The sequence below is a fragment of the Mugil cephalus genome, chromosome 7 (assembly GCF_022458985.1).
Source record: "Mugil cephalus isolate CIBA_MC_2020 chromosome 7, CIBA_Mcephalus_1.1, whole genome shotgun sequence".
Taxonomy (NCBI): Eukaryota; Metazoa; Chordata; class Actinopteri; order Mugiliformes; family Mugilidae; genus Mugil; species Mugil cephalus.
The window spans coordinates 22,030,285-22,047,432 of NC_061776.1; the positions used below are offsets into that span (position 1 = coordinate 22,030,285).

Below are 17,148 nucleotides of genomic sequence, written 5' to 3' on the forward strand. Positions count from 1 at the left end.
GCTCCTCAGTTCCCCTTAGGATGGTCCCTACAGACGTTTTGGTAATTTTATTAATTGTGCAAAAAGTGAGAAACATAATTATAGCTGGGTTTATTCATTTTTTGTTTGGAAAAAAAAAGAACTGGGGATTTTGGTAAACCGGTCAGCATTTATTTTTATTTATTAATTTTTTAGACTCACTGATTTATTCGTTACTTTAACAACTATTCGGCAGAATTATTAACAGTAAAACCGTAGAATCGGATAATCCTTTTAAATGTAGAAAGGTCGGAGCCAGTAACGGCAAAGATTCAAAGAAAATGTGCTTTCCACGGAGTCACACAGACACAGAGCAACATAACCACTAGCTCTGTGCTGTCCAGTTACTACCCTGATTATATTTCCACCCTACGAGCCCCAGATCAGTAGTAGACATCAGGGATTTGATCCAGCTCCTGTTGAAAAGCTCACTGCTGCCCCAGAGACTGCGGTCTACCCACCAACAGTCGTAAAGAGGCAGAAGGGACCCGGGAGTTACGGTCCTCTCAGTCTTTCAGGACTAACCGTGTCTTAAAGGTGGGTTTAAGTGCCTTGTGGTGTTGGGCTGGGAACATTTTATCATCACACCCACAGCCTGTCTGCTGTGCTTCTCCTCGCTCTCCGTCATGAGGATAGAGAAGGCGTTTACATGTTTTAACAGGCTTAGCTTTAACTTCCCCCTGACACAAAGTGGCTGACAAATGAAGCTCCAGGGGTCGAAGGTCGAGCCCCAGAATGCGGTTATTAAAGGAGTTCTCCAGGTTTCTGGAGCAGAGTTTCTAAAATGTGGTCTATAATGAAAACGGGAACATTATAGAGTTCACTGTTTGGGTTCTGTCCGGGTTCTTTTCTGATGTGTCCTGCTGCACAACATACTGGGAGGCTACCTGAGCAGGTGTATGGTACACACAGCTCTCTGAGGCAGGAACATTTTTAGATTATTTCTATGACTCCAGTTTGTCTGCATTTTGGAGTAGGGATTGTATTTTTAGTAACCAATGCTCTGCTTTATAGAACAGCATCAGGCCCTGACTGTCTTCCCTAACTGATTTTTAAAAATCAAAAATGCTCTCCATTCTTGCCCTCCAGCCCCCCCCCACTACCATACTGTCTGTAATGGAGTGTGTTAACTTCATCAGGGGGAGCTGGTGGGCAGCAGTGACCCCACATAACTCCACAGCTCAGCGCTGCTCCACTTATCACGGCCTCAGTTGACCACCATGTCTCTCCTGCTCATCTTCTCGCCTGTAAACGTCGGTCTGTTTTATATTTCATACAGTAGAGATAAATTATATGTCCAGCCTTGTGGTGTGTGGATCCATTGTTCCAATCTGTTCAGTATATGTGGATTTACGTTACCGTTGCTTTGCTGCCTCCAAGTTTCTGTTATTTCCTAAAACTTCACCTGACAAAATATTTATTAAGGACTTGCCAGATCGAGCATTTACATGCTTGTTAGTCACAATCATTTCCTATTGACTAGGTCGCCAAAGGTTGGCACCGCTCCTCTGAATCCCACAAGAAAATTCCTTCAGATCAAGATCTGTTCAAGCTGAGGCAACGCCAGGCATTTTTCTTCTGATTGGACTATTATTCTGATTATTCGTGGAACAGTGGCGCTCGTGTGAACGTGGCGACAGGCGGCGTAGCTCCAAATGGGCACACGATGCGCGACAAGTTCCTCAGTAATTTTATTGTTTCCAAAGGACACGTACGTGCATGGGAATGGAACCGCGTCCAGAGAAAAGGATGACACTAATACCGCCTGACTGTCCTTTCAGTTTATGCGCAGACACATGACTGGACGGAAGAATAAATTGACAGCAGAGAGGTTGGAGGTGATGGTGATGCTGGCAAAGTGAGGTGCTCACCCAAAGATCTGATCAAGGTGCCTCTCTGAAGATCCAAAATAAAGGATTATTGATTTTGAAAGGGCACGCACCAGAGACAAAAGAAAACAAAGCTCAGATGGAGAACAAAAAAAGGAGGGATCAGCCTGTAAGAATTCACTGCATGGCTTGTTTATGGTGTTTCAGTTGTTTTCCGTCAGATCCTGTCATAAAATGTGATGATATTACGATGTCATGTCCAGTAATACATGCAGAAATGCAGTGTAGCTGTGTATTGTGTTTGCCTGAATACAGCTGTTGACACACTGCATGTGTGCGTGAGTGAGTGGTCGGAGTTGCGTGCGTGTTTTGTGCTCCTCGCGGCGCCACTGTCGCGAACGTGACAGCCGGGGCCCTCCGGAGGACCGGCTCCAGCAGCAGAGCAGAGGAGACGTGGAGGAATGAGAGCAGAAATACAAATGTTGCTCAGTGGGCTGCGAATAACAGGCCCGAGGACATGAACGGGACTGGAATGGACTCCAAGAGAGGGAGGAGAGGCAGGAGGCAGAAATGAGAGGAGCCAAACGAAAAAAGAGAGTTTAGAACGAAATAGTGGAAAGAATAAAGAGGGATTGACTAAGGGGAAGAGAACAAGATGCGCGACTGTGCTGCTGTCATTTAATGTATGTGTTCAAAATTTTGTACATCAGTGCTTGAACTGCCGTAGTGCTAGTCACACCAGGGAAAGACACACACACACACACACACACACACACACACACACACACACACACACACACACACACATTGTTCTTTTATTCTATTTTCCCCTCCATCCAGATGTCCACTCAGCAAGCATCCAGATGGCCTGGATGCCCTCCCTGTAGTGGAGAGGTGCTTTGGCACACACACACATACACACAAACACACACACAAAGCAGCATGGCCATGTTTTTCTCCCTCTCAGAGGGAAGATTAACTCTCCTCATTAGGGCTCCCCCGCCTCTCGCCTCCCTCCGCCCCCTCCCTCCTCCGTCGGCCCGCCTCGCCCTCATTGGCTGCGTCCATCAGGACCACTGCCGACTGCGTCGCTGCGGCTGTCGGGCTGTAGGAGCCGGGAGGAGGGTGGGGTGGGTTGACGTTGCCACGGCAATAGAGGAGGCGACCACTCACCAGATCATCGCGCCGGAGCTGAAATGGGGGGCGAAAAAAAAACAAGTGGAGAGGCCTGGGAAGCGGGTTAGGGGGCGAGGAGCTGAAAGGAGGAGAGGAGGGGAAAAACAATAACAACAGCAAGGGATTAGGCTTCGGCCGAGCAATCAGGAAGTCCATTTAGGACAGAGCAGTGCCAAAAATCCTCCCAGCTTCAGCCGTCGTCATCATCACGCCTGATCTGCCAGTCCGACTGGACAGCTGCTCTAGGGCTGTGAAGGGGAAAAAAAAAAAAAAATGGAAACACACAAAGAAGGAATGTAATAAAACAGGTGATAATGAGCAGCCTGTCCTCGGTATTGTCCTTGATATTTCACTCCTGCCGGTGAATGAGAGGAGGTAAGCTAGCCGAGCTGATGACTGGGAGTGAGACAGGAGCATCGCTGCCTATGAAGAGCATGCGTCAGCACTAAGGCAGGGCGACCAAGAGTTAGAGAGAGAGAGAGAGAGAGAGAGAGAGAGACAGTGACAGCACAGGGGAGGGAGGTAGAGCAAGAGAGAGATTGAGGGTAGAGGTTGATGGGACGATACAAATAAAGCCTGACGGATTTGTCACCTTCTGTGCCACACCTTGGCTGCATCATGCCAACACTCCTTCTTTCCTGACTGCAGCCACTCTGACGGCCCAGAGAAAGGGACAACTACGGCCGGGAAATCAGTTTGGACTCGCCAATTTGGGACTGGAACACGTGACGAGGACGAGCTGCACTTCTTCTAACAAGTGGATTGTGTTTTTATATTTCGTCTGAGGAGGAGCGATTCCTGTCTGCAGACAACAATGCAGGAACTCAGGCTATGTGCATTCTGCTGGGACTTATGCTCTGCAGCATGCCAGATGGATTAATTGTTTCCATGAAGATAGACAGACAGATAGATTTTCAGTCTGTTTTAACCACGTGAAAATGTGAAACCCGTTGTCCGGCCGTTTTCAACGAACGCTGACTCAACCCATTTGATGCAGACAATGAACGTAGCCTCGCTGGATGAGACAAGAGCGACAGCAGAGGTAGCAGCACTGTGATAAATATTGTGCCAAGCCGGGTGAAATAATGCCAAACATTTCCTGTGAATGCACGCAGGATGCCGCCCTTGTGTTCCTAATGGCAGCGTGGACCTCAAAGCAAGCCGCCTGACTGAGTGCGTGGGCTGCTTTCTGACTGGAGCTGTAGCTATTTGAGGACTCGGAGGACACGTAGCCCCGGGGCAGGTAGCGGCCGGGTGGTGACGATGGGGGAGACGGCAGAGTACCAGAGACTGCAGGAGACGTCAGAGTGTGACTACCAACGCCTGCCCAGCGATGACGAAGAGGTAGACCTCTACAGTTCCCTTGATTATATAGTACTGGTAATCCTCCTGCTCAGCTTTAGACAAGCAGATGAATAAACGGTGTACAGCAATCTTTGGAGGTACAGTGAATCCTGTCGAAGGAGAAGGGTGCAAGCTGATCGGTTGAGACCATATTGGTGAAATGCACAGCAGCTTTAGTTAGTCCTGACCTTTGCTCCTCCTATTAATACCGGTGTAATGGGTCAGCAGCACCTCAAGTGGCAGACAAGGAATCACGTATTGTTCAGGAGAAAGGTGTTAGCAGTGAAATTAAATGTGGCTGCAGATCGTTTCGCTTCTTTAGCTTCTGTGATTTCGTCCATGTTCAGTCATTGTCGCGCTGTCAGGGCTCACTGAGAATCTTGAATGCAGCACAGCCCTTGTCATTAGTAACACCTGTGCTTTGTCCTACCATGACAAGTCAGATGTCTGCTGAGAAAGAGGCCAGCTGGATCGTGTAAACGCAGTCGCGTATCATGGATTTCCCTGAGCGCTCATTCATCTGCCACACACACTACGGTCTCTTCTTTCTATCTTTCTTTTTTTATTTTTTTTACACTCGCATGTCAGCGGCGCCCTCCTCAACCACCACATACCCATGCACACCGCAGACAAGATTTCTCGCCCACGCACACAAGGCCGGGCCCGCCGAGTTATTGAATGCAGAACCATGAGGTCATTGATGAAGTGCTGTGGAACGAGCTCGGTGACAGGCGGAGTATGACATTTTATACCCTCCCACCTCTTCCGCAAAACCCCTACGCCGGTTCGCTAATGCGGTGGTGCACTGACGGGCCTGACCGCTCATTCGGGTTTGGATGGACCTTTGGTACACATTGTATACCATCAGGTGATTGGGAAGCCTCTGCATTACCCTTTTTTTTTTTTTAAATGTTATCAAAAATGGTAGAATCAGTGCAGGAAAATAGAGACAGAAAATAGAGCCAATGAGACGTCTGACTACCACATGCATTGTGTGTGTTGGCTGATAGTATCATGAAATTGCAATTAACTTCGGTTGATTGCTTATTATTCCTGCCACTACACAAGTGCTAAGAGTTTGTGTAATTTAGCCACTAAACATACTAGATATTATACCCAAAAGATATCCAAAAAAAAAAGTTCTAAAAAAGTGTACGTATGTATATTTAACTTTGGCCCAGACATAGCTCACTCCTTTGTCCACTGACGGCTACCGGAAGCACTTAAAGCCTGAATATAGAATGTATATTATTATTTTTACAATTTACAGTTGCTCGTGTTTAGATCGAGTTGGCTCCTAGCACCCACCGCTTCAAACGACACCCTGCCCCGCGTCTTTGGTGGAGTTTGCGGCCCCGCCGAGGATAAGCGAGTATATAAAAAGGATAGATGAATGTGTAGATCTGTGCAACAGTTTAAATGCTGTGAATGTTTTGCTGTGTGTTGGGGATTGAGGGGGGGGGGGGGGGGGGCTCTGTGTGCCAGTTCTGCAGAGTTAAGCCGGTGGACGCTGCAGCTGTCCTCGTTGCTGGGGGCCTGAATCAGATCAGTCTCCTTCTACAGCTGCAGCTTTGTGCTGAATGCAGCGGTTTTCTGGTCTCGGCGCACACGACCCCAGCACCCTGCACACGGCCGCCTCATCTCCATCAGAATGAAAGGGAGAAATGAGACATCGGGGTGGAGGGACTAAACGAAGGAAAGAGAACAGCACGGGTTCAGACAGAAAACGAAGACAATACTCACTGTAGTAGTGGAGACAAACTCCTTTTAAATACTAACACATTTGTTTTTGCAAGCAACTATTTTATCCCTTAAACAGCTCTGTTGCAGATATGCTTTCCCCCTGTGGAGGAAACAGGGGATTAGTGGGTTATGTCTGCAAATGCTGAATTGGTATCATCCAACTGTATTGCTGTACATCTGCTATACTTTAGAGTAGGAAGATTAAATATTTTCCATCTATGTCACTGAAGCATGCTGTGCTAGATTTGTGGCCCGTGTGCAGCATGTCGCTCATGATGTTTGACCACCATTTTTCCTAGTACCCTCCTAGCACCCTCTTAACCAGCTTTACGGGATCAAAGGAGGGATTGCTAAGGAGGGGTCCAGACGACATTATGATGTGGTGTCCTGTGGGGGTTGTTTTGGCATTATGGATGTTAAGCAAAGCTACCAAAACAACTGCAGCGGACAAAAGGCAACACACATGCTGCCGCGCTGGCCTTCGACCAGCCCGTTTGCATCCAGGGCTCTTTCATTCCCACAGTTGGTTCTCCCTCACGTTAACGCCCACTGTGTCATGATGCGTCTCCTCTCCCAACTCTGGGAATGATGAGGTGCTGGGACGGTGATGGGATTTAAGGAGAAGGTAAAAGGCAGACTTTGGCAGATGGTTACTATCTGTGAGATCAGGAATGACGCATTTCTCTTTGTCTGCCTGTGCTTGCAGGCCTCCGTCAGAGACACCATCTCTGCGTGTGTGGATTGTATTTTGCTTGCACAGTTTTAAGAGGGATTAATGAAGCTTGTTTTTTAGCCCTTCACTCTGCCTCGTTGGTTTTAGCCATTCATCACCAAACCGCAGATCGATGTTTTGTCACCAAAAGGTTGCAACTTATTTTAGAAATACTCTGGCAGCCACTAAGCTAGCTTAATGCCCGGCACTGTACGTCTGTGTGAATCCAGCCGATGTGAGCGCATGCCTCTGCATGCCTGTGTGTGTGTGTACACTGAGCATCGTGTTACAGAATCGTGTGTGTGTTGTGGACAGAATGCAGACCTCCTGTAGTACTTTGTTTTTCGTAATGTTATTAGCCATCAAACCGCTATATTGATGTCAGTTCACAGTATTCGCATCCTTTGATATTCCAGTTCAAACTACTCTCTGTGCGAGAGAGGGGGAGACGAAGGCCAGAGAGAAGCAGCAGGAGCAGCTTAGACTGCCTAAATGCTGGGGTGAAACTAAATCAGGCAAAATAAGTTGTTTTATTTACCCACATTTCAGTGTTCTCGGGAAGCAATTCATTAAATTGAGAACATCAGAAACTATGAAACAGACATAAACACTGACCACAGTACATTTGTATCCAGGTTTTGAGTGGATGTTGATATTCGTCTCTTAAAATACGGTGTGGAGTAAATACAGTCACACTCTCCTTTATCAGATGATAGTTAACAAAATCACAAATGAAAATAAATTCAATTCAGTTGGCAAACTTTATTACCAAAGTCTGACTCTCCCTGACATTCAACACTTTGTTAAATAACGTGCTGTGACATAATTTGTTTTAATGACTAACTACTCTATCACTGCAGCACCTCAAAGAATGGCATTGAAATGAAGCCCTGATGATGAATGACTGAAATAAAGGCAGCCCGAAAGAGCTAAACTCATAACTAACAATACATCCAACTTTATGCCCACACTTTACCTTTTAAATGGCTATGGTGAACAAAGTCTCAACCTGTACACATTGAGAAAGAGGCACAGTTCACAGTCGGTGTCATCATTAATAAATTGCAAAAAGAAAAAAGAAGAAATTATTAAATGTGAAACACTACAATAGATGAAAACTTGATGCATTGATCTTCTGGCTTGTGTAGTGTGTGTTTTAACGTGAAATTTGATACCATACAATAAATGTTGTTAATGGGGATTCACTTATATCCCCATGTTAAGATTTGGTGCCACCTGGTGGTGTTATGGCAGAGCTGCACATTGACTTACTGACCATTAATCGTATTGCTCTAATCCCCTTAGTGAGGAAGCAGCTGACGGTACTGTGACACATTCCTTCCACCGATTTAAAACTACTAAGCATCAGTGGAACTCGGATATTTGACCACACTCTCATTCAGCTTCTCCTTTCACTGAACGTACCCTCAGCTGTCACCACATTTCCTCTTGTTCTTCTTGCTTTTTGAATGATCTGTCCGATGGGACATAATAGTGTTGCCTGGTTCGGCTTCTTTACCGTCAGCTGCTGATGAAACTTGGCTACACACGTAGCTGAGATTTAGCCGCCTGTCTCCTGGATATTCGTTTTTGAGCCAGGGTAGTTTTTCTTTCAGGTTTTTACAACTAGGTATTAGTTAAAGAATCCGTCACTGGCTTCTTATCCAATGGCTGATTTTAAGGAATGTTGGCTATTTTAAAATCTGTTTCTGAGTGAATTATGTAACTGTCCCTAAGCTAACATTACTCTCCTTTCTGTCATAGCGCTAAGGCAAACTCAACTGTGGCCTATTTCGTCTCTAAGCATGTTTCCCAACTGGGCTTTAAGAAGAGATCTTCTAGGAATTGTTAATGGCACCTTGTGACCCTTGAAACCCTTTCTTCACATGTGGTTAACTTGGACGTCTCATTCACAAGTTGCTTAACACAGCACTAGAGAATCAAATCTGTACAAAGGCAATGTGATTGAAGCAAAGGACGAACATTACTCACCTAGGTAGCAGTAGTAAAGATGTCCCTCTTCAACTCTAAATATGCATCTTTGTACTAATCATTCTACTTTACCTTCTCCTCGTTTTCAGCAGATCGTCGTCCATCCACTTTAGGAGCATTGACTTTAAAGGCTGTGCCTTCTCATATTAGGGTGATGGGGCAGAAATCATCTGATCCGGTAGTTCATGCTATAGATATTTTGTGTTTTCATTAATCATATGTACTTCAGGTGGTTGAAGGTGTAGTGTCTATGCACTGCTCTTGTTCCTTACCCTTAGACATTATTGTTAATTGCGGCTTTCAGCGAGTTGTAATTTTGTGCTTCCATGCGAGAAGCATGTTCTTCCACTTGTCAGACCGAACAGGACAGGAAATATTGGGGGCAGAGAAAAAAAATGGAACCAAAAAGTGTCTCCAAACACGATTGGACGGTGCCTCCCAGCACCACTGGAGCTTTGAAGAGGCAACCAGAGTCCTGAGATGGTTTGAGGCACAAAAACACAAAAGAGGCAAATGGATAAAATGTAAGCAAAGCACATAAACCTGACCCAAAAAAAGTAAATAAACTTTGTTGTGAATGGAAGCACGTAGGCACAGACTAACTCACCAACAAACTAATAAACAAGGCCGTACCACGCAACCCGTGGTGTGCTGCGCTGCCTTTGATTAAAGTCAGACACTCCCATTTAGTTGTTTCTTCTCCCTTCCTCTCCATAACTCCACCGTCTGCTCACCTTCCTTCCTTCCTCTAGTAAACACATACGTCCTAATTAAAAGCACAAGAGAGTGACATTAAATAACAGAGAGAGAACTGTTTGAAAAAAGAGAACAGCCAAGGAATATGCTGCACAGACTGATGGTTTAACTTCCAAGGAACAATGCAGTGGAACTTGACTGAGGGTGTGCTCCTACTGATGGTCTGAAAGGCAGCTGGTAAGGGTTTGTTTATAGTCGGCAGGGTGGAAGAGAGATAACATTTTTAGAGGATTACGGGCAGGAAATAAAAGGCAGCACCAAATAAAGAAGAAAATGCAATGGTTTGGACGGACCCTCGGGGAAGGGGAGTGGGCAAGAGGAAGGGAGGACTGGGAGCAGAGCGAAGGAGAAGGGATTGAGAAGGATTAATGAATGAAGTAATGGACGTGAAAAATGGTGACAGCAGGAGCTTCACGTCACACCGGTAAAAGACAGAAAAGACGAGGAGTGGAGGCGTTGATTGCAGTGAGGTTGTTGCCTGGGCGGCTCTTAAAATAATATATATTTAGCTTGTGTTTAATCTTTAACTTGAGTTATTAGTCAGACATTTGCTACCTATTTTTGTAAAATCGGGGATCCTACTTTAAAAAAGAATGCTATACTGTACTGGATAGAGACAAACATTAAATAATGTGATCAGTTTTTCTTATTTATGGTTTGTGCTTGAAGTTTTTTCCCTCAACTTTTGCCGAGCAGTGGCTACAGTGCCTTCTGTGGCCGCGTGGGGTAACAACAGGATTCCAGTGCTCTTAAGTTAGAAGAGTGGAGGGTACAAATACTCATGCAACAAAATAAAATCGCATTAATATGGAAACCTTCCAGTGCAACAGGCAACTTAAGTCCTGCTAATAAATAAAGCAGTTTACGTGTTGTCCATTAATTTGTAGCTGAGTAATGCTGTTGTATATTTCCCAATTCAAATGTTTCCAGGTCAAACAAAACAACATAAACATATTGATAGTGTACTAGTGTGCCAGTTACCATCACTGGCGTCTAGTTGAAAGGCATCAGGATCACCATCTTTTTTGTTTCAACTTGCTGAATTTCATTAACATTCATTAACACCGCTGCTAGTCTCTCCCTTTACTTAGTTTAATTAATGCTTTTATAACAGGTTGAGCGGAGCCGTGTCTGTCAGGTGTGAAGCCAGCAGCTAAATCTCTGCTGACCTTTTGCTCAGTTATTCTTTTTTTGGATCTTCTTAGCCTCCTGAGTAAAGGTCCTCTTGGGCTCTCCGGCTCTGGCGCTGAGAACAACGAGCTCGCTCCTTCTGTCGCTATTTGGACGCCCATTGTTGGTGACGCAGCGCCATAAAGCAACGCACACTTATCATGCAAGGTTGCACTTGACTGACCAAATTACATAGTGCAAGAGAAAGAACAGGCTTTCAACAGAACAACAGTGGTGCAATTCTCTCTTTTACAAATCAGTGTACCATCAAAGTGATTGTGAAGCTGTTTAATGTCAAGTAGGTAAAGTGCATTATGTTGCTTTAAGCAACCTTACATAGATATTTCCATGGTTGTTACTAGAAGTGATTGTAGCAAATGTCAAATAAAAAAAATCCTTTGACGTGAAAAGATTTTTATCAATGTTTTGCAAGAAATTATAAAAGAGAAAATATATTTTATACATGATGAATCACTTCACAGAAATAACTTATCTCCTAGACTAGTTATTTAGTGAAATGGAGCTGAAATTCATCTACCAATGAGCAGGTTAAAATATTAGGGAGGATGGAAGGACGAGAGGAAGGAGTAGTAGTGTGGCGGTAGTGTTTATCTGTGTGTGTGTGTGTGTGTGTGTGTGTGTGTGTGTGTGTGTGTGTGTGTGTGTGTGTGTGCGTATGTGCGTATGTGTTTGGGTGAGGGGGGGGGGGTTGCATCACAGGAAACAAGTTCCCCATCCTGCGGTTGAATGTGACCCTTTGGCCCTGGATCAAATGCTCCTCCGGGCTGAATACCATGAAGCCTCTGTCCTCTGCACCACGCACTGCTCTGCACTGCATGCACTGTCTTACTGCTTGCATGGGGGGGGGGCAACGGGGGAGGACAGCAAGATCGAGGGGCAGAGAAGATCTGCAAGAAGAGGTAGCATAAGGGGGTACGTGCTGCAGGAGAGGAGTAGGGCTGGAGAAGAAGATATCACTGCCGTGACCCTGATATAGAACTTCTAAACAATCAGCACCAAGCTCAAGAACACGTGCGACCTCTAAACAAGCACGCTGTTGATCTGGAACCACCCAAACACACATCTTGTTGCACCCTAAAATGTGAAACCCGACACATGCTTGTGCTGCCTGCCCGACTGCCGGGCGATTGAATCGGGGAGAAGTCGCTCCTATTTTTAGTCCCATGCTCGATGGAGGGATGGAAAAGCAAATAGACAGTAGCTGCACATGCTAAAGCTGAGAGACAGAGAGCAAAATAGAGAGAGTGAGCCTGTGTGTGTGTGTGTGTGTGTGTGTGTGAGAGAGAGAGAGAGAGAGGGAGAGGGGGCTGTGAAAGGAAGGGAGGAAGGAGGAGTGACTTATTTGTGAAGTTCTGCAAGTTTGGATCACTGGCTCATAGCTGTATGTGGAGGACACATGGCTGGACTGGGCAGAGGCTACAACTGGAATCTCTCTGCTGCAGACAGAAGCTCTTAATCATTCTAGAGCCTTTTTTAAAATCATACTATAGAAACCCTTTGAGTCCTCATTGGCACACTTTGGTGCTTCACAAATGCCTCTTTGACTTGTTGAGGGAGCTGAAGCTATAGAAGGGGCTTACAGGAGGATTGCCCCGCCATGGAATGTTGTAGATTTGCGTGCAGGGTTGCAGGAAGTTTTCCTTCCCCCTCTCTGGTTCGGGGCTTTGGGTCTGGATCCAAAGAGTGTGCGCGCTTCTTGGAATTCCCTCTGAGACTTGGAACATCAAACCGGGAGTACTGCGGCTCTGGTAATGGTTTAAAGGACAAGCAGCAGCAGCAGCAGCAGCAGCAGGAGCCTCCGCTGACCATTTAAACGTGCATGCACATTATTTGCACCGACACTCATCCAGAAGAAGGACTTCAAGATGCGACGCTTTGACAAGCTGAAAAAGACATTTCCCTTCCTGGCACACTTTCACGTATATCGAGTAAGTCTGGTCTTCTGGATTGTTACCAAAGAATCACATCCTTCATTGGACAAGGGAGAGTCCTTGTCCAATGAAGGATTTCATTCTTTGGTAATGTCACACAGATCGTTGTAACTAAAGTCATGTGGTTAATCCAGGCATTAGATTAAATGAATGATGGATATAGTATGGTGGAGTCAGTGGTCTGTCACTGTGTATGTGTGGACTCGCCATCTGGACTGAGGCTCTCCTCTGGGAGGCTTGTTGTTATTGCAGCAGGATGTTAGAGCAGAGCAGATCTGATACAGGACATGGTTTTGGCCAGGGTGTGTGTGTGTGTGTGTGTGTGTGTGTGTGTGTGTGTGTGTGTGTGTGTGTGTGTGTGTGTGTGTGCGACTGTGCGTGTATGCAAGTCACCACCTCCATGAGGAATGAGTTCAGGCCAGAAGTATTTCTCAGCAGGGACATCATGTTGTTCCTCTGCATCTAAATTCCCTCTCCTCTCTGCGTCACACTTGATCTGTCTCTGTTTTTGTTTCTGGTTATTTTTGCCCTATTTTTTAGCAGCGAGCTCTCCGGCGTGTCGTGTTAATTTGATTTTAGAAATGCGAGACCCAATACTGGACTTCTGGCCCCAGTTGGATTCCACAGACTCCTGCCACAAGTCACGCCTAATGGTTGGAACACAGCATTCCTCCTGTCAGCCTCACATCTCCACAGTCCACAGTGTTTTCCTCTTAATCCAATTCCAACTCAAGCCCATTCGAGTGATGTAAAAGTTTAACATATGACAGTATCTACCAAAGAAGGAAGAACAGTTCACTGTTTTTTTCCTCCAATTGTGTGATGTGCCGATAATTTTGTGCCCTTTTCTTTCCACCTTTGTATGACGACTTATGTCGATGCTCTGCCAGTCTCGCAAACTACAGCACGCACCGTCTGCTGCATGTTTCCATACCCATGTAAGGTTATGTGATGATTATATGGTGAATATAAGGCTTTAACACCTTTATTTTGACCCCTCATGCTTCAGATATGACACTGTCATGGAAAGAGGCCCAGAAGGAAGCTGACTGGCGTCTTTGGCACCGTGCTGAGAAATAACACTTACGTGCTGACTGCCAGGGCAGCTCAGACTTGGAGCTGCATTGTGGTGGATAGTGGGTGTAGTGGGTGGTGGCGTATATTCCATATACAGTAGGGAGATCTACTCTTCCTAAATGCAAGACGGTTTGTTTGAATGTTAATAGGGAATCCCTTTGCTTTAATGGTCCAGTGACTATTTAGTAGCTTCACTTTCCAAGCATGTAGGTGAACCTAAGTTGGCAGCCAGAAATAAGAAATAAGAAATAACTACAGCTGAGTGCAGCCACACTATGTGGTGGGCTCTGTTTAGGAGGGTGGCTCACTACAAGCGAAGCAAACCGAAACATCATAGCTACTATTTTCGGGCGATCATGCCCTAACCCTACAAAAAACATAACTATGAATACTACATTACATTTGTAGTATCCTACACACTGGACCTTTAAACACTTAGTTGGAACTGCAGCTCAGCTTAAACATGCCACATGGTATGCTGTAGTGGACTGGCCAATCAGGCTGTTGGATCATCTTTCTCGGGTAAGAGTTAGTCATGATGCAGCACAATGCAAAATATTGAGTTGGATTCATATGACTGCAGCTGTAGTTAATCCTAAAACCACAGGCACAACCGGAACTTCACCCTGGATCTCTCCACAATGGATCCAAACTTTGCAGGTTATTTTGTTAGTTTATCTGCGGTTTATTTGTTTGACAGCACTACCTTCCTAGTTTTTGCTTCCAATAAAGACGAGGATTTCTTTTTCAACCTAGCATCAAAGAACGTTCTCACAGTGTGAATTTGAGCCAAAACAAGTGCGCTGACTCAGACGGTCAGAGCTGCACATTTGGGTGGTGCAAAAAGTTGTCGGCCGTCCCCGCCTTTGTGGGTTATTGGAATGAATTTGCAGCAGGATACTCACATCTGGCATAACCATTGGGGACTGAGCCCTCCCAGTAGATTAAAGCCTGTCAGAGCTCACATCTAAAATTCATGGAAAACACAGGACCTGTCACTCTCACAAAGCATGGTAGATACATACGTGCAAAGTTTATTTTAGGTCCCAACGTTGAAGTGTGCATTTGTGGGTGCATGTGAGAACTGTCTTCAACTCCTCAGGCTGCAGTCATTAAGCAATAGGAAGTGGCCTCTTACCAAGCCCATTAGGAAGTTTAAATGGCAGAGAGGAAGCTGTGACCCCTGTGACATTTTCTCTGGACCTTGTAACCTTGTCTCAGCCAGCACAGGAAGTTCCTCATTGACAGAGTCTAATTACTACTCAGTGAAGTGACCCCTACGGCACAGAGCATCAACCCCAAAGGTCTCCCTGTCAGTCTCTGCAGATTAGGAATGTTTGTCATTTTTGCTTGCGTTGATTAGGTCGGTTTGCAGATGAACTCCCTCTCTGGGAATGATGAGCAGGTGCAATTGTTCCTCTTTATTATTCTTTGCCGTCTTTACTCTAAACTGGACTCCATCAACCTGTCCAATAGCCCGATGAATAAGCCCCTCTGTATTTTAAGTTGAATTTCAGGAACGTGTTGTAGTTTCAGTTTCTTACGTTAAGTGGACAGTGATTGATGATGTTTTAAGCTGGAGTTTGTGTTTTGACACTGATGATTGATGGCTGGAATCAGTCTTATATGCGATTGTCGATTTGTTCTGGGGCCTTCCCTTCGTCTTCACTGACACTTATGGACACCAGATACATACAGCAGGGTGTCCGTGGACTGTCTGCCGACAGGCTGCCAAAATACATCCATCAGCCATCCACTATTTATTTAATCTATTCTGATGCCATTTTGTAAGTGGTTGATTTACACCATGAAAAATGTGATCCATGCAATCAACCTAGCATTTAAAGTAAAATCAGTGTACTTAACTTGAGCTATATTTGGACCCTCGCCCTCCGTGTCCTTTTCTGAACAGTTGGGCTCCCCAATCTGCAATGCACACAGTACACACATGTTTTTAACTCCCGAGACTATGATGTACAGTCTAAGCAGTGTGCTGTAAACAATTACAGGGGAAGAAACAATGGATCTGAGCTCAGTTTCCTCCCTTTTTCTTACAGAAATGAATGGTTTGCTTGTGTATTTTGCACATTTTGAAGCAAGTGTTGAGAAAACTGTTGACTGAATTGTGAATGTTGAATGATTTATACTCAGTTTTCTTTATTTTTGTGTTTTTTTTCTCTCCAGAAACTGGGTAGTAGCATGCAGTGCGAGGAGGGAACTGAATGGTTGCTGGAGCTGCTGATGGAGGTGCAGTTGCAGCAGTACTTCCTGCGGATCCGAGATGACCTCAACGTCACCCGGCTGTCACATTTTGACTATGTGAAGAATGAAGACCTGGAGAAAATTGGCATGGGTCGACCCGGTGAGATGGAACATTTTTAAAGTTGTGCAGAATATCGGTTTGTATTTATAGTGTATATCTTGTACGATTGTGTTTTGGTCAAAGACAAAAAAAAAGAGAGTGGTGGTTAATGGTAACATTAAGGTTTAGATCCTGGCCCAGTAAAAAAACACCTTTTGGGCTTGAAAAATCCAAGTATATTGTGAAATCTAGGCAAAATATTAGACCGAATGTTCACTTCTGTAAGCCTCAACAGACTGTTGGCATTTCTTCCTCTTTCTACACATTGCTTTCTGCTAACACATTGCAACAGTGTCTTGCAGTGCCATTGTGTCAGCTTTGTACATACATAGGTCCTGTGATAACACCACTAGTACTTTTTCCCAGTACTTCGGTTTGTGACCAAATATGAGCAAAACTCCCATCAGCTGCAGTTATACTTGGCGTTCAGTGCTAAGTAGCAACATGCTATCATGCTAAACAATGTAGGTGAATGAGGTTAACATTGTACCTGCTAACATTAGCATGTTAGATCGATAACCACAGACTGTAGGTGTTCTGACTCAACACAGAGCTTTATATATAGCTTGGCTGCAGTCTGAAAATGAAAATCAGACATTGTTGTAGTTGATCCCTCATGAAAACACTTTGTCATTAAGTGTCTTTTCAGCTCCTGTCTTTGCTGTTTTTACACGTCACGTCAAGTGTATAAAGACTGGTAGAACTACTTAATCTTCTCCACTTCAGTGTTTTCTTTCACTGAAAACTGTCATTTTCTATCATTAATTGTTGTGCTGATAGCTATTACTTTTGCGTTCAGTAATGTGTGTAATTTGGCTCACCACTGATGTAGCTTCAGTGAATCCCCCATCACTAAGACCCTTGATATAATTCTTAAATCCACAAAAGGTAATTATGTTCAATAGGAGGGGACACTAAAGTGCCAAACCCTTTGTCTGTGGTATGTGTGTGAGGAGGATCACAGCACTAATGTTCTAAATCCAGTTACTGAAGCCCTGAGGGTCTCGTCTACTGAGC

General features: G+C 45.0%; 1 protein-coding gene across 4 annotated transcripts in view; it reads left to right on the forward strand.

Annotated features, from left to right (window-relative positions):
• tnk2b (tyrosine kinase, non-receptor, 2b) overlaps window positions 1-17,148 on the forward strand; it is a 55,449-nt gene that overhangs the window by 20,332 nt on the left and 17,969 nt on the right. Inside the window, exons 3-4 of one of the 4 annotated variants that reach the window (XM_047589632.1) lie at window positions 3,672-4,367; window positions 15,954-16,131. In XM_047589632.1, the coding sequence (XP_047445588.1) occupies window positions 4,287-4,367; window positions 15,954-16,131 (259 nt within the window). In that variant the 5' untranslated portion in view covers window positions 3,672-4,286. Of the gene's footprint in view, window positions 1-3,671; window positions 4,368-12,138; window positions 12,690-15,953; window positions 16,132-17,148 lie in introns of those variants that run through there. The other 3 variants (XM_047589631.1, XM_047589634.1, XM_047589633.1) reach the window with 3 other exon arrangements.